Source organism: Crocodylus siamensis, chromosome 3 (assembly GCF_052110815.1).
Source record: "Crocodylus siamensis isolate JL-2025a chromosome 3, ASM5211081v1, whole genome shotgun sequence".
NCBI classification, from domain to species: domain Eukaryota; kingdom Metazoa; phylum Chordata; order Crocodylia; family Crocodylidae; genus Crocodylus; species Crocodylus siamensis.
Window position 1 is genome coordinate 236,625,303 of NC_143397.1, and position 18,573 is coordinate 236,643,875.

The 18,573-nt window shown below is 43.6% G+C and overlaps 1 protein-coding gene across 2 annotated transcripts in view; it reads right to left on the bottom strand.

Moving 5' to 3' along the window:
• Positions 1 to 678: 678 nt before the first annotated feature.
• Positions 679 to 18,573, bottom strand: part of EXT1 (exostosin glycosyltransferase 1) — a 243,222-nt gene continuing 225,327 nt past the window's right edge. For both annotated transcript variants that reach the window (XM_090040542.1, XM_090040541.1), the window contains 3 exons: positions 15,875 to 16,035; positions 9,008 to 9,179; positions 679 to 5,744 (listed from right to left, as the gene is read on the bottom strand). In XM_090040542.1, coding sequence (XP_089896668.1) covers positions 5,559 to 5,744; positions 9,008 to 9,179; positions 15,875 to 16,035 — 519 coding nt within the window. In that variant the 3' untranslated portion in view covers positions 679 to 5,558. The remainder of the gene's footprint in view (positions 5,745 to 9,007; positions 9,180 to 15,874; positions 16,036 to 18,573) is intronic.

Below are 18,573 nucleotides of genomic sequence, written 5' to 3' on the forward strand. Positions count from 1 at the left end.
ACTTGCTAGGCTACAACATCTGAGACAATTGTGATATTATATTCAAATGAAAGGCACCAGATTGAATTTTCAGGCTATGGGAAAAACCTCCTTTCATTCTTAGACAGTAACCATTCTAAATAATGACTTTAAACAGTTACCATTGTGTGAATTGTTGCTACAGCTATTATTGTACATCGTTCATGATACATTATATATCTATATGACAAGCAGATGGAATGCACATACATACATCCTGCACAAACTCTGAGGAGAAAATAGGTACGTAAAAAAAAGCAATTATTAATAATTACTTGAAATTAAGAAATAAATTATAATAACTGTCCCATATTTACATTTGCAAATACCGAAAGGTTGTTACACAAAAGATGGCAATCAATTGTCCTTTATGTTCACTAGGAACAGGCCAGGGAGTTGCTTAAGTTACAACAAGAGAGACTGAGATTAGATATAGGGAAGAACCTTCCAAATAGGATGTGGAAGCTCCATCTCAGAGCATAAGTCAGAACAATGCTTGGCTGGGCTGGTTTGGACAGGGATGATCCTGCCTTGAGCAAGTGGTTTGGTAGAATGACCTCTTGAGGTCCCTTCCAGCCCTGTTTTCCTTGATTCTCTAGCTGTCAGAACTAGAAGCAAGTTTGCGATTCTTCATTACAAATAATAAAACACACTGCAGCAGAAAGGTATGTCATTTATTAACAATTTGCTTTTTAATAAATTTGAAGAAAAAAGTCTTTGGTGACACTATCTATAAAAACAACCTATCTTAGATGGTAAACCTATAACGTTATACAGGTTAATGAAGTAAATCAAGTGATATGGCTTTGTAATTTCTCACTCCATCTTTTTTCTCTCACTCACACACTTGCTTTATAGGTTTAATTGCACCGTGTTGTCAATAGTCAAACAAAAGGGGAGAAACAGTTTAAAAAAAAAAAGAAAGAAAGAAAGAAAGATGTGGCAGTACTATGAAAACAGTGGTAATGCATTAGAAAATTTCCCCCAAAATGTACATTTTTTACAAAATAAGGTATATATTTTTTGCTTTACAATTGCCCATCTACGTATTCTCAGTTGGATTCTTTATCCCTGTCAGTCAGACACTATACATATTTTCTCTCAAAATAAATATACAACGTTATGTACACTGTCACAAGGCCTATTTGATAACCCCTAATTTCACTGTGAAACAGTAACTAATCACATGGACAAGGGAGCATCCTAACGTACAATATGGGCTGACACTGACAGCTCAAAAGAAATGAACTACTGTAAAAAGGCATGTGAAGACATTTAAAATAGTAGTGTAAAGGCCTACTGGACTTCACTGTAAATCATGTGAAACACAGAAAGCTTGGAGCACTCTGTTTCAGTGTGCAGAGGGCAGCAGTTCTGACCCTGCCTTGGGCAGCCCACAGGCACTGCACAGGACCGGCTGACTTCAATCATGGACCCATCTTCCATGGTTAAGCCAATGGAGTTCTGTGCTGGGCAAAGGCAGGATCAGGCTGACTGCCAATGGTTTGTGTACAAAATGCTAAAGCTGCAGGTTTTGACAGCAAAGCCAGACTGGAAGAAAACAAATCCAACCCATCCTTTCTTTGCTGTAAGAGAGCTTGATTTGGGGATATGACAACTCAGAGATGATTAGCAGAGGTATTAGAAGGCAACAGCATGCTGCTGTTTTGTTTTAGATATGAGAAGAGAGACAAGTATGTTGAATTTTTGGCAGGGGGAAGAAAGGGTCCTTAAAAAAAAAAAAAGGGCTATATCTAGCTGAATGTAGGCTGGTACTTTCATTGTCTCAATGTCAAATCATCACTTCCAGTCTTGAAATAATGTATTTTTGGTAAATGAGCTATTTTAAAAGGTGCTCATTGGTGAAAGATTAATTTCTGTGTCAAACCTGGCTCTAAAAAAGAAATTGAAATCTGAAATTGATCAAATCTGTGGTGGTTTCAAGGTAGATCAAAGTGCTCAATAGCCAAGGATTAGCACTAGGGCATGTTCATTATGAAATCATTACAAAGCTTAAACATCCACACTTACAAAAAGTTATGGTGATAATTAGAGTTTTTCAAAAATGGAAAGAGGGTGAATAAGATCTTACACAGGCCCTTGGGGCTGCGGGGCTGGCCAGGCACTTTCTAATCTTGGAAGTTTGCCCTCACTTTTGTGTCCTGCTTTTCTAATGATTAAACCCTCTTCCAGCAGAGGTTCCATTCCAATTACAACCAGCCAGTTTGGGTTTTTTTTCTTTTTTTAAATAAATTCAATTAAAAATTCATTAGTTCTCCCAAATGCAGATCTTTATTTTTATTCTCTTTTAATGGCATGGATCTATTCACATTCAGCCATCCGTCTCACCCCTGATTAAATTAAGGTCAGTAACCTTTGCTAAAGGCCACATGCGTAACACTCCGTCAAGTCATCAGGCATTCAAGTACCTGTAAAGTAAAGGCTAACATAGCCTGCTGTTAACAAAAAATAAGCCTAAAACAAAACAAGAAAGAACAAGGAATAACCCTTGTTTGAGCACCATTTGAATTAAGGGGAGGGGGGAAACCCCCCCCAATATACTAATTCCTAACATGAGATAAAAAGGAGATTTCATTTGCTACAGAAACAACATAGCTCTGTACAATGTGGTATGGGTCTGAACCATGCCTAGCCTGCTTTAGGAACACTGTTTGGTCATCGTTGTGGATAATGCACAATGTTCTGAATGAAATCTGTATCCAACTTTCAACATTTAGCTAGGAACTGAGTCTCCACACATGGGCAGAAAGATCTATGGCCATTATCAAGATTGGCTGGGAGACGCATTCTTTTCTTGAGAGATGGCTATGCCTTGGTAACATGCTACAAAGAAAAATGCCCCATACCTATCTGAAACCATTTGGAGTTAAGCCTTGCATTGTTACTTGTGTAATTAGTGATCTGTAAACAGAAAGAGCCTTGAATGATATTCAGATCTAGCCCCATTACATTTGTTTAGCAACTTCAAGAAATTGCGCATTAAAAAAATGTCAGTGAGACCATGTCAGATAGCTTAAGCCCCAAAATTTCACCTTCCGAATTAAAAAAATGGTTTATTAAAAACCCACCCTACTTTTGCCAAGTAATTTCATTCAATAAAACAAAAAGCAGTACTATTGTCATTGTTTTTTGTATGGTGAATTAATAAAGCCCAGTCTCTTCCTGCTGCCTACAGCTCCATTAGCTAACTCCCAGAGCTCCAGACATTCCTGCTAAAACATCTATGTGCTTGTCCAGAAAGTAGGACAAAAAACAAAATGGGAGCTGTGCTGATCCAGGCTGATATGTGACCACATTTTCAAAAACACAAGCCTAAAGATAGGCCAGATAGATTTTAGCACCTAAAAAAGTGGCCTTATTTTCCAAAGTGAGAAGGCCAACAAGAACAGTTGGGTGATCTCCACTTTTGAACTTTAGGCCAACAGAGGTTAGTCTTTTGCTTCGATTTGGCAAAAAAACCCAACACAATAATTAAAAAAAAAAAAAGACTACGGAAAGCTCAAAATACCTCAACAATGTTTTTAAAAGTTTGGCTCAGACTTATAACAACAGTCAGGAACTGAACTCTGCCCTAACTTCCTGTGTCCTACCTGGTTATTGCAGTTCATACAGACAGAAAAACATTGTTTGGAATGTCCTGATATGTCACTACACAATGAGTCAATAACACTTCGCAGTTCGATAGCACATTTCAGTAGAGGAACTTGTGTTTCCCTGTGAACACTAATTCATTCAGCTTCATAATCCCCCTGTGAAATGGGCAAATACAATTATGCCCCCTTTTTCGAGATGGGGAAACTGAGGCACACAGCAGATCAGAAACTTATCCGAAGCCATGTAACAAGTCCTTGGTTGAGCCAGGAATAGACTGACTCCAGGACCCCATGTTCTAACTACAAAGCCACACTCTCCAGGCCCTGAATTAACTACCTAACACAAAGGTTTGGAGGTAAGGAATGATCCGCACTGTTTTTATTTGGGGGCACAGCCAAACCTTCTCAGTTCAAATTTAACACACTGTGTGTGAGCAATGAGTACTAGAAGCACCCCGAGAACAGCTCATGAGAATGAGAGTGTTAAAACATTTTGAAAAGTGCTTTTTTACCTAGTCGATTCTGTTGTTGTCTTCCTAATCTCTATCAACCTTCGTGCTTTCTTGCCCCAAGATGCAACTAGTTTGTACACTACGGACTGACTGAAATGCTTCTGTTTGAAATGACAAACCCATTTTTTAGTAGAAATATTACAGAAAAGCACCAAGAACAAATGCCTGGGTTTAGGGGCCAGATTCTGCCTGGAATTACCCTCTGGTAAGTTTAGAGTAAATCCATTCCCATCCATATAGTTATCTGAAGTACCAGAAAGCCTTCAGGAAGGAATCTGGCCTTTCCTTTTCACTCCTACAAATACAAAGTGCCTGGGCTCAGTTGATTTTCTTCAAACATTTGTAAAAAACAACTGGTTTCAGGCAAAGCCCTTTAATGCCAAGCCCTAGAAACCCCTTGTAGTTCACCATCAGATTCCTACTTTTCCTTTCCTTCCTCCTTTAAAACAAGGGGATTAAACCAGAAATGTTGATAGACCCTTAACTACTAAGACACACATAGTGTCACTTTGATATATATATGCCCCCACAAACAAGGAGGAGGAACTCATGAAAACCACAGCTTATCCAGCAGTGTAGCAATGCCTGTTCATAATGGAGACTAACTAACAAGCAGAGCATCCAAATTATAGCAACCATCCTGATGTTAAAATGATTTGTTATGAGTCATTCCTTCATGATTAAAAGGCATTGGATTTCTGCTGTGCATAAATTCCTCTCTCACTTCAATCTTATCTGTTTTGTTCCTTGACATCAATCTTTCCCCCGTCCGCCATTTAAAAATAGGTTTTATTGTTTTTATATCCCAAACAGTAGGATTTTAACTCTGTTGTACTAAATGGATATTCAGCTTCCTCTCTGAGCAATAGAACTCCATACATTAGCAGCTATTAACTTGAGTAGTGAGAGAGAAAAAAAATCAGCTTTAAATGAAACTGAATGTTTAATTGCTGTCCTGTTTGTGCTCAATTTATTTTCAAAACTGCTGCATTTTCTCCCTGTGAGATCTGAATGTTTTAACTTCGCAGGGAAACCCGAATGAGAATTGCAAAGATAATCAAAATACGTGTAAAGGAAGGAATGGCAACTTTGAAATATTCACAGCCAACACAATTTTGATTAAAGAAAGATCTCTGTTTTTAATAGTTTTTTGATCATTAAAAAAGTTTAAACCTGCATAGCAATCATTTCAAAAATAATTATTTAATGTTCCATAATGAAACTGTACACAACCTAGTCTTGAGCGACAGTAGCCCATGAGGTGGTTTGAATCAGTCCAGAGCAATGAATCCTTAAGGAGCCACAAGTCAGCTTTCCATTTGCATGTACTTTTGTCCTTGGTACAGTCTGGCTCCAAGTGTCAGTAGATCTGCACTGGGCAGATAGTACAGTTCAGTCCCCTCAGCAGGACTCCTCAAAGTCGTTCAATGTCTCGATATTTCTTCCTCAGAATGGAGACCTGATCTTTAAAAAGGACAGGGTCAAGCCTCATCTGAGAATGGATCAGCGGCATATAGCCAAACCAGCTGGCAAAAGTGTTCATACAGCTCTGCCGCTGGGCAAAATGATCGGGGTCAGCCCAGCGAGAAGCCCTGGAAGTCTGGATGGAGAGAAAGGAAACAATAAGTCATAGTGTCAACCAAGCTGTGTAAATGGCAGGAGGTGCAGTGGTAATGACATGGCAGTATGAAGTGATGCCAGGACCGTATCACCTTGCTCTAAAACTTGAATATTCGGCTGAGATTTGGCAAACAACGTACATACTTGGTAGCTATCCTTCAAGTTACATGGAATAAATCTGACCTCAGTAACAGCTGGTCAGCTGGCTGGCCCTTGTGAATAATGAAAACACAAGTCTATTGGCTTCTGATGGTTATCAGACAGCATACGGAGCAGAAATAGGTCTGGGCAAACCACCTGAAACTTGTCAAGGGTTTAGTCCTGAATATATTTTTTATTTTAGCCCGATGCCCAATATATTTTTGATAGAAGAAAATAAACCTTTTCTGTTTTTTTTTCAGCGCATGCTCATTTTCCAACGAGCATGCAACCACTTGAGCTAGAGGTACAAATCCCAAGCCATAGTGCTTAGTGTGCACACACCACAGTGTGACAGCTGCAAACTGGCTGAGAGCCTCACAAACTCAGGGCCCAACCTAACTGCCACTAGTGTTCATGCAAGCTGGGTGGGATCACAAATGCTTCATCCTGGAAGCTGCTGCTGGAGTCAATTTGCTTGGAAATTCTGAGCTGGGGAGCACCTGACAGGGGTCAGCGTTCAAGACGAATCTTTTGAAAGTATTGTAGGTCCAGAGTCCATTGTCTGGGCCCAATCAAAGAGAGTGTCCACAGGAATAGTGCAACAGATATTATCCAATTTCAGCTCAACTCCTAACATACATTACCTTATTCATGCCTATAAGTATTAGCATGATTGGAGTTTCTGAACATTGCCTAAAAACAAATTCACACTACAGGAACTCAGAGTTCACGATGGAGGAGCCAATACAATACATAGAGAGGCCAGGAAAGGGAATCATATAACCCTTTTTATTATATCCAGCCTTCTGCTAGTTACAGTACTTAACCTGAATATAAAAACTACATTTTGTGTTTACCCAAAATACTAATGGGCTAATTTTCAAAAGTTCTAAGCATCCACAATTCCTTTTAAATCCTGTAGAAGCCATAGGCACTCAGCATCTCTGAAAAATCAGACCCTAAAAGCTTTGAAGGAGCTATTATTCTCTATTTGGAAAATAATGTACCTGAGCTATATGAAAAAAACACTTTCAATCCAAAACAATTATTTAAAACAAGCTATAAGTGCTCAGAAAGTGCCATTACAATCTGTTTTGTGCCATATTTCTACAGCACTTTACTTATGTTTGCACTGCCATTTAAAAAAAAACCCATAAATTCATCTCAAATTGTGCTCATTAAAACGTTAAGGAAGTGATAAAATCAGGAAATTTCAAGTGAAGGCTAAGAATTGATCTATACCACAGGCTGGACTAGTTCAGCTCAAATGATAGGTTATAATGTGCACTGATCTCAGACTCTTGATTATACACAATCATGACAGGGCAAGCCAGCAACAGGGTGCCGAAGGATTCTAGGAGACATTTCAGCCCTTACCATTGAATTTCCAATATGACCGTTAACCTGTGTCACAGCATTAAGGGCCAGATATTTTAATTTTTTATTTATCTTTCAAACAATCATGAATATGGCCCATTACATTCCCTAGAGCTGCAGGAACAACTCATTTTAAGAAAGCTGTTGTTCTTGGTTCACACAAGACACAAGCCTCTGAACAAGACAAGTCTGTGCGCAGTCCTAGGCAAAAAAGACAAAGTCTGGCTCCACATACTGGTGAGGCTCTAGGGGCCACCTTCTCCAGGGATGGTGTGGGTGGACCCATACTGCCTGTGCAAGGACCTGTTGACAGCACTGGAGGGCATATGGTTATGCCATTATTAAAATCATATAATGCCCTTTACCTGCATGAACACTGCTTAGGCAATGCTGGTCCCTTCCCACCCCGCATCGCCTCCACCCCAGTGCTGTGGCTACTCAGGCTCTAATGGAAAACTGAAGTGGAACGCCAAGACCTAAAAGGAGCAATGTCCTTTATTCCACAATTCAGTCAGGCAGGAATCATAAAGCCCAATGCCATGCTCAGTCCATCACCTTCTGAACCCAGGACCATCCCTGCAAGCCCTGTCAACTCACTCCTGTTCAGCATATGCCAAGAGAGACACCATGAAATACCCTACGCCAGGCTTGTCCAACATATGGCCCACGTATGTTGCCATTTTCTGAGGGCCGAGGTGCTGCAATGGGAAACGAAAGTAAACACTCTTTACTTTCGTTCCCACCCTGTGTCCCTCCCCCAGCCCCTCAGCAGCTTCCTAATGGGGGGGAGCAGGGTGTCCTTTGGCCGGCTCGCTGCGTGATGAAAAGTTCATGATCTGGCCCCACAAGCAAAAAAGTTGGAAATCCCTGCCCTACATCATATGCCAAGAGCAGTGATGAGGCATGCACCATGGATCCCTCTAAGCTATCTTTTCTGTCTTGTGACTTAGGCACAGGGGAAGAAGGGTATATGGGGCTTGTTTCTCTGCAGGAGTCTCAACTTAGACAGGGAGGCAGAAAAAACATGGCGATGTTGCCTTGTCCTACAAGTTGGATCCCATTCTTGTCAGAGAATATGATCCTTAACTAACAACTGGACAAGGACTCTGTTCACTACTGAAACTCATTCTAAAATTAACATTTTACCTATGAACCACACCAGCCACTGAGCGATCATATTGTGTCAGTTGTGAAACAAATATGTGGCTGGTTATTCTTTACCTCCTAAAGGAAATAAAAATAAAAATGACATCTATTGTGACATAGCTGGAGATGACTGCTCCAATTGCACTGAGAATATGATATATTTTTAAACAGCACAGAGATTGCTCTATACCTTAAATTCATTAATACTATTTTTTGAAACACCCTCAAGGGTTTACTTGTGCTTCTAGCATGGCACAATGGGTCTGGGTCTAAAATATTAATTGGAGAACTCAAGTTTTCTCAACTAAAACTCAGCTGTCACAAAAAAATGTTGCATGGATTTTAGATCACCACAAATAAATAAAGCAATACAGGAAAATGAGGAGAGGAAGCTGTGTTCCATAGACATTTGCCATCACTATTTTTAGATTCTTCTTCAGTCTGTTAAAGATATTCTCAGACCTATTTACATTTTTTTTCAGACAAGAAACTGTGAAAAATAAAGCAGACTTTAAAACTTATCTGGAATTTATTTTACCATGACGATTCAGTAAGGTGGAATGCATTTCAGATACATACCTGTCCCATCATGGTCTCCTTATATTGTTTTTTCTGTGTTACTTTGATAGGAGGCAATTTTGTCACAGCTGACACCAAAAAATTCATTAGAATGTCTTCACAATTGGCCAGTTGGTCCACCATATTTTTTAGGCTGGCAGGCAGGTAATGAGTGTACAGGTAGTGATAATATCTGCAAAACCAACAACAGGGTTATTAATGTAAACATTGCTTTACTGGGGTCTAGGAACCTTAACAGCTATTAAAAAGAACAATCTGGGATGAAACCGCTAACATGCCTACTGATGATAGCTGATGCAGGGAAAGTGTGGCAGGGGGCGGTATGCCCTGTACACAGACATGCCCTGTAGATAAACGCTCCCTCTAAAGCATCCACTATTTGCCACTTCTTATGTTCTTATGTTTAAGCTGGCAAAAGGCTTTACTGCTTGTAGTTCAGGTGGTATGCTGTGAACCTAAAGAAATCTAGATCCCACATTGTGGGGGGTGGATCAGACAGCAGATTACTCTGACCTCTTATTAAAAGCTAAGAGACTTGAAATCCGGCGAGACACTGACTACAGGATTCTCTGCAATGTACTGGCACCCAGACGGAGCCCACGGTTCCAGGCTCCACGCAGGCAGAGCCCCTGACTCCAGACTGCAGGTGCTGCCCGGCACGTTTCCAGGCTCATGGGACCGGGAGCATGGATACCGCCACACGCGAGGTTTGTTCCACTTTGGAGTCTCTGGGGTGCCAGATAAAGGAGCTCCAGGCCGCAGTGCAGAGACCGCCGTGCCATCAGGGATGGCAAGCAGGAGACAGACTCTTACTGCCAGGCCCTTCACCCACCCCCTGAAGGCAGAGGGTAGACCAAGGTCACCTCCCAAGACAAGGGAGGACTCTGGGATTTCCTAGATTTCATAGACATTAGGGCTGGAAGGGACCTCGGAAGATCATTGAGTCCGGCCCCCTGCCCAAAGGCAGGAAGTCAGCTGGGGTCATAGGATCCCAGCAAGAAAAACACCCAGGTTTCTCTTGAAAGCGTTCAAAGTGGGTGCTTGAAACACCTCTGGTGGCAGGCCATTCCAGACCTTGGGGGCTCAGCCAGTAAACAAGTTCTTTCCTTATGTCCAGCCTGAAACGGTCTTGCAGGAGTTTGTGACCATTTGACCTTGTCATCCCTCGGGGTGCTCTGGTCCTGGTGAGCACCCCGATAAAATTATAGGAGGCCATCAGATCGCCCCTGAGCCTGCCCCATGGCTCTCAGCCTCTCATCATAAGGTCTGTTTTCCTGACCTCTGATCGTGTACGTGGCTTTCCTCTGGACTCTCTCAAGCTTCTCCACATCCTTTTTGAATTGTGGAGCACAAAACTGGATGCAGTACTCCAGCTGAGGCCTCACTAAGGCTGAGTACAATGGGAGAATGATGTCTGGGGATTTGCTTTAGAAACATCTATGGATGCAAGCCAGGGTTTTGCTTGCTTTGCTAGCTGCAGCATCACACTGATGACTCATGTTTATCTTGTGGTCAATCCTGACCCCAAAGTCCCTTTTGTCCGTAGTGCTAGTCAGTGTAGCACTGCAGAGCCTATAGACATGCTGCAGGTTTTTCCTCCCAAGGTGGAGAATCTTGCATTGTTTGGTGTTAAACACCATCAGGTTCCCGTCCGCCCATTTCCTGAGCCTGTCAAGGTGAGCCTGGATTACCACCCTGTCCTCAGGTGTGGATGCTTTGCCCCAAAGTTTGGTGTCATTGGCGACTCTGGCCAGTTTGCTTCTCACTCCAACGTCCACATCATTAATGAACAGCTTGAACAAAATAGGTCCAAGGACAGAGCCTTGAGGGACCCCACTGGTCACAGGGCACCACGATGATTGACTTCCGTCAACCACCACCCTCTGGGTCCAGCCATGGAGCCAGTTCCCCAGCCAGCGGATGCTGGTGGACCTAAAGCTGCACTTGGCCAGTTTTGCCAAAAGGTGATCATGGGATACCAGATGATCTTTTAAAGTCAAGATATATGACATCAATCTCTTCCCCCATACTATCCAGCCAGGGGGTTGGATCAAGGTGGTCAAGGGCCCCGAGGCCCACCACACCAAGGTCCCCTCCTCTCTGGGGCTTTGCAACAGGTACAAACCTCTTGCAGCCCCAGCAGAGCCTGCTGAGATGCCAGCTCCTGCAGGCAACGGAGGATCTTCACCCCTATTCTCCCTAAGACGAACAGCAGAACGCTCATCATGGGAGACTCCCTCCTGAGAGGGACTGAGGGGGCAATCTGCCTTCCTGACCCGATAGCCCAGGAGGTCTGCTGCTTCCGGGGAGCCCACATCAGGGACCAAGCAGAGAGGATCCCAAAGATTATCCAGCCCTCTGACCACTACCCTATGCTCCCTATCCATGTGGGCATGAATGACACGGCTTGGAGCAATCCCAGCTGGGCCATGAGAGACTACAGGGCTCTAGAAGCGGGGCTTAGGGGCACAGGTGGTCTTTTCCTCACTCCTCCCAGTTATGGGTCATGGGCTGAGGAGGGAGAGATGGATTGAAGTGGTTAACCAAAGACTGCGGTGCTGGTGTCATCGTGAAGGCTTTGGCTTCCACAAACACAGTCTGCTCTTTGATGAGAGAGGCAGTGGTCTGCTGGGGAGAGATGGCCAGCACTGCGCCGGGGAGGAGGCTCTTCTCAGCCAGACTGGCTGACCTGCTTGACTGGGCTTTAAACTAAGCTGACTTTGACAAGCTCAGCAGGCTCACTGTCGAGGCCCTAAGGGACCACAACTGGACATGAAGAGGAGTCCAAGAGGAATGGCTACTCCTCAAGGGAGCGAGCCTGACAACACAAGGGATGGCCATCCCATCTCAGAGGCAGGGTAGCAAAAGGGCACAGCAACCCCCTTGGCTCAGCAGGGAACCTGAAGACCTCCTACACCTCAAAATAGAGACTTATAAAGGATGGAAGGCTGGAATTACCACCAAGGAGGAGTACTCAGCACTGGCCCGTATCTGCAGGGAGCAGATTAGCAAAATCAAGGCTTCAAGCAAGCTTCATCTGGCTTCACATATCAAGGATAACAAAAAGTCCTTTTTCAGATACGTAGGGAATTGGAAAAAAAGCAAGGGTAACATGGACCCCTGCTGAACCAAACGGGACAGCTGATAACTGACACCCAGGAAAAGGCCAATCTTCTTAATGGGTGCTTCGTGTCAGTCTTTCATCAATCCAGTGGGACCACCCTGCCTAGCAAGATGTGAGATGGCCAGGGTGAGGGCATATTTATACCCAGCATCAGTGTTGATCTAGTAAAGGATCACCTTCAGAGGCTGGACACCTTCGAGTCAGCTGGTCCTGACAGATTACACCCTACAGTACTCAAGGAGCGGGCAGGTGTCATAGCCCAACCATTGGCAAAAATATTTGAAAACTTGTGGTGCTCAGGTGAAGTACCCAAAGACTGGAAAAAGGTCAATGTGGTACCCACCTTCAAGAAAGGGCAGAAAGGAGATCCCGGGAATTACAGGCCATTCAGCTTGACCTCAATCCCCAGCAAGATTCTGGAGAAAATTATCAAGGAGACCCTTGTGGATAAGCTGGCTGAGGGCAACATCCTGAGGGACAGCCAGCATGGGTTTGTAGCGGGTAGGTCTTGCCTGACCAATCTCATCTCCTTGTATGACCAAGTGACATATCACCTGGACAAGGGAGAAGAGACTGACGTCATATATCTGGACTTTAAAAAAAGCCTTTGATCTGGTGTCTCAGGATCCCCTCAAGGAAAAATTGGCTAACTGTGGCCTCAGCTACACCACAATACGATGGCTGGGATACTGGCTCTGAGGTCAGACCCAAGGAGTAGTGGTCGATGGTAGTGAATCATTATGGCGCTCTATGACCAATGGCGTCCACCAAAGCTCTGTCCTTAGACCGGTTCTCTTCAACATCTTTATCAATGATGTGGACACTGGTGTCAGAAGTGCACTGGCCAAGTTTGCCGATGACATTAAACTTTGGGGCACAGCATCTACACCTGAGGACAGGTTGACTTGAATAAGCCTAGTAAGTGGGCAGACACAAACCTGATGACATTCAATACCAATAAATGCAAGGTACTCCACCTTGGCGGAAAAAACCCACAGCATACTTATAGGCTCAGCAATGCTACGCTTGCTATCACACTTGCTGAAGGAGACTTGGGGTCATGACTGACCACAAGATGAATACAAGCCACGAATGCGATCTTGCAGCTGGTAAAGCAAACAAAACCCTGGCTTGCGTGTATAGATGTTTCTCAAGTAAATCTCAGGATGTCATCTTCCCGTTGTACTTGGCCTTGGTGAGCCTGCAGCTGGAGTACTGCATCCAGTTCTGGGCTCCACAATTCAAGAAGGATGCCAAGAAGCTTGAGAGAGTCCAGAGGAGAGCCATGTGCATGATCAGAGGGCAAGAGAGGCTGAGAGCAATGAGACTCTTTAGTCTGGAAAAGCGCAGGCTCAGGGGGGACCTGGTGGCTGCCTATAAGTACACAAGGGGTGTTCATCAGGATCTGGGAGAAAGTCTGTTCACCAGAGCGCCCCAAGGAAAAACAAGGACCAACAGTCATAAACTCCTACAAGACTGTTTTAGGCTGGACATAAGAAAAAATTTCCTCACTGTCTGAGCCCCCAGGACCTGGAATAGTCTCCCTCCAGATGTGGTGCAGGCACCTACTTCGGGCTCATTCAAGAAGCTAGATGGATCTGGAGGGACTGGATATATTAAAATCAGCTGGTCTGGACGATCTCCACCCCAGAGTGCTAAGGGAATTAGCTGGGACCCCTGGCACGGCTTTATGAGCACTTGTGGTGCTCTGGTGTGGTGCCAAAGGACTGGAAGAGGGCCAATATGGTTCCCATCTTCAAAAAAGGGAGGAAGGAGGACCCAGGAAACTATAGGCCAGTTAGTCTTACTTCAATCCTGGGTAAGGTTTTTGAGAGAATTATCCTGGCACATGTCCACAAGGGGCCAGCGGGGGGGGGGTTATGCTTAGGGGCAACCAACACGGGTTCATCACTGGCAGGTCCTGTCAGACCAACCTGCTGGCCTTCTAGGACTAGGTCACCAAATCCTTAGATGCAGGGGTAGCAGTAGATGTAGTCTTTCACCCCATTCTCATTAAAAAACTGGGGGATTGTGGTGTTGACACCTACACAACCAAACGGGTCGCTAACTGGCTGGAGGGCCGTACCCAGAGAGTGGTAGTGGATGGGTCATTTTTGACTTGGAAGGATGTGGGCAGTGGGGTCCCCCAGGGCTCAATCCTCGGGCCTGCATCATTCAACATCTTCATCAGTGACTTGGACGAGGGGGTAAAAAGCACCCTGTTCAAATCTGGTGATGACACTAAGATGTGGGGGGATGTGGGCATGCTAAAAGGGAGGAATAGACTTCAATCAGACCTAGACAGGTTACAGGGGTGGGCGGATGAGAAGAAGATGGGATTTAACACTGACAAGTGTAAGGTGCTGCACACGGGGAGGAAGAACCAGCCTACAGGTTGGGGAACTCCCTTCTCATCAGTGCAGAGGCAGAAAAGGATCTTGGAGTCATCACTGGTGCCAAGATGAACATGGGCCGGCAGTGTGGGGACGCAGTCAGGAAGGCCAACCTCACCTTGTCGTGTATCCACAGATGCATCTCAAGCAGGTCCAAGGAGGTGATCTTCCCCCTCTATGCGGCACTGGTCAGGCCACAGCTGGAGCACTGCGTCCAGGTCTGGGTGTTGAACTTCAAGAGGGATGTGGACAACATGGAGAGGGTCCAGAGGAGGGCCACTCGCATGATCAGGGAGCAGCAGGGCAGGCCCTATGAGGAGAAGCTACAGGACCTGAACCTGTTCAGCCTCCACAAGAGAAGGCTGAGGGGGGATCTAGTGGCCTGTTACAAACTAGTCAGGGGGGACCAGCAGGCATTGGGGGAGTCCCTGTTCCCCTGAGTGCTACCAGGAGTGACTAGAAATAACAGACACAAGCTGGCAGAGGGTAAATTCAGATTAGACATCTGGAGGCGCTACTTCACGGTCAGGGCGGCTAGGATCTGGAACCAACTTCCAAGCGAAGTGGTGCTGGATCCTACCCTGGGGGTCTTTAAGAGGAGGCTAGATGAACACCTTGCTGGGGTTGTCTGACCCCAGTACTCTTTCCTGCCATGGCAGGGGGTTGGACTTGACGATCTGCTCGGGTCCCTTCCGACCCTACAAACTACAAAACTATGAAACGCTTGGATGCTTATCTTGCTGGGGTCCTTTGACCCTAGCTGACTTCCTGCACCTGGGGCAGGGGGCTCAACTTGATGATCTTCGAGGTCCCTTCCAGCCCTAATGCTTATGAAATCTATGAACTGCAAGGTGTCACTCCAGCAAAAATCAAGTGTAGCAGGAAGACTTGACAGGTCTAGTACAAATAAAGGTCAGTTAACAAAGACACTGAGCTGGTCTGGAACTAACCTCAACTCTTCTACACTACATGCCATTCAGCCTTGGAGTTTAATGAATTCAGGGCTTCTTTGAAGTGTATAATTCCTGATGTAAAAAAAGCAGTTAGACTGCCTCAAAATACAAGCAACTTCAAAGAGGACCAGCTAACACAGTAATGATTCCAAGATCCCCAGAGCCAAACTGGGAATTTAAATTATTACCCCATAAAAGAACTACTCCATCTATTATCTTCCTATATTTTTCAATTGAATTTTCTTGCTTTCCACCAGAAACTGTGTGTGACACATGTGGTGGTAATAGCCATGTGATAAATTCCATCTTTAAGCATTACCTGGCAACAGAAACTTTGTAAAATAAAAAGATGATGAACAAAGTCGCACAGGCTTAGAAAGATTTTTCAGTTTCTTACTTGTGGTAAATAGCAGCTCCTGTCAATACCATGGAATAGTCATTAGTCCATTTGGATGTATATCCCCATCTCTCTTTAGTATTGTCCCAAAAGTGACTGCGAGCAGGGTACCCTACAATCCTCTCCGGAAAGCTTTGCCATACTGTAAAGGCAAAATCCACCTGCAGGTAAAGACATCGTTAAATGAATTATCAAACAGTTTCAATGCATGTCAACAAAACAAAATATTACCATGCCACTAATTCATAATTCAAAATCTTGGAACTGTTGCAAAACATTAATTCTGTGTATTCATCAGTAAATTAAACTGACTGCTTGACATTTTGCCCTGTAATTATGCACATTTTAATGTTTTCTGTTAAAGGAAGCTTTGAGCACTAAAGTGCTGCTTTAACATTTGGAAGGCATGCCCTTTACACATCGAACCTTTTCAGGTAACGCAAAGATTACCCAGGGTGGGTGTATTTATACTTGTGTGTGACATAGGTGGTGGTAATTGCCATGTCATAAGTTGCACTTCTAAGCATTACCTGCCAACACAAATCATTTATAAATCAGGAGTTAGACACCAAACTCAAACATTGGCTCAAAAAACATAAGGTTTTCATATTAAAATAATTAAATATATTTGGATTGCCTTGATATTTTCCTGTGTGATATTTGAATCTTGGGCTGTAATTTTAAGCCTCTCTCTACAACTATAAGGGCTGAACTTTACTTTAAAAAATAAAGGATGAGATTCCTATGTATTCACATGATTCCAGGAGCTGGGGCTTGAAGGGAAAAAAAAAATACTTTCTATTGTGAGACTTACGGTAAAACTGTGGGAGCCGGCAACATTATTATGTCCTCTCTGCTATATTTTATTATTTCAAATTTCTGCACACTGAATAAGTTGTGGAGCTCAAGAAGCGGAAAAAGAGGTCAGTGATACTTTTGAGGGTTATTTTTTCCCCTCATTTCATCCACCAATCACTTTTTCTACCCCAAAGTTCAGTCTGGGATGAGATGGGTAAGAACACATCTGGGAAGATCTCCAGGTGTGTTTATTTGATTGGGAGCCATTTTGGACAGGGAAGGGAAACTCTTCCTTTCAGCAGCTGTTGCGCTCTAAGGAGTATGTGTGGACAGGCCAGGAATCACACAAATACCCAGGTTCAAGCTGAAGTGGTTGTCCTACATTTGTATCCTTTCCAGCCTGTCCTCCATGGCTGTTAGAACTTAAAAGCAACTGTGCGCACCTAATCAGCAGCTCCCCTTTTGAAAAGGCTCCAAATATACATGTGTCCATATCATATGTTTTAACTGAAGTCTTCTGGTATCCATTAATTCTATTTCTTAAAAAAAGCAAAAGCCAACTCCATTTGTCCAGGTCCAAAGCATGCAGAGTAACTTAGTTATACCCAGATTACACACACACAACCATTAACTCTTCCCCAGAGCTTGAAGCTCAGGCTAGGTTCACCCAAAACTCAGATGACAAACTCTGGCTGACCCTTCCAGCAGTGCTTTTCTGGAAACATATTAGCTACAGCATCCTGAAAGAGTTACATTTCTTGCCTCGAGTATCAGATCTCTCTCATTTGCAAGTTATTTGATGAAACAAAAGAAACACATGCCTACTGCAATATGAAGTTGAAGCCTTGTTCTTTTCTTTCTAGTTGTTTTAAACCGTCTGGAAACAGCTTGAAAAAGACATGGCACATAAAACAGCTATTCCTGTAGCAGTTGTAATCTGATCCAAACCGCTAACACATGAAAATATAGAAGTTTTTGCCATAAAGGTCTTTCCCATGAAACTTGACATACATTTTCTCCTGAGATTCAAACTTGTCTAAAGAAGATAAACAAGAAACTAACTACATCTAATGCCCTTGCTCACATATCGTTTAAATATCTGTTTGGTAGCAGGGAGAGGCATTAAAGCAAACAGAGTTCCCTATGAGAAAACAAGGCCTACATTGAATCTCCTTAAAAAGCAACTGATCCTAGATACTATTAAGCAGCATTACCACTCAGCTAATGATCAGGAGAAAGCAACCGAGCTTTCAGTCTCTTAAGTCCCTAAATCATTCCCAACCCATGCTGCTTTCTAATTACTTCCCATACATATGTCCCTCTCAGCATGCAATGGACCACTTTGGGTTGTTAGCCTTAGGAATGAAAAAAAAATGAATTGTGCACCATTTCATGATGAATGAAAAACGTTTGCTATCACTAAAGCTGAGCCTGTAGTGGAAAAAGTGGATACAACTCAAATCTGAAAACAAATTTCAACTTGACCTTTGAGTTTTTTATGCTTGGCATCCATGGACACTTGGGCTTCATGAAGGGGAATGCTCACAAGAAGTACTAATGATAATATACACACCAACGATAGCCAAAAGTGAATCTCAAACCAAGCTTTCTACTGCCACGTTGGAAATACACAAATTGTGCTCCAGTTTATGAGCCATCCAAACAGGAAACAGACGCAAACCACACTGCAGTCCTTCAATGAGAACCAGACAGCTGACCCTGGCATTTCACACACTGGTCCATCAATGCCGCAGCCCATGAGTTGGTCACATACTTCTTTCAGTAGAGCAGGGCCCAAGCAACTTACGGAGCTAATGTATGTGAGATGAGTTTTGAATATTTCCATTGTTTAATTCATAGCCGTGGAAAGGTAGTGAAGAAAAGTGGGAATCATTTCACAT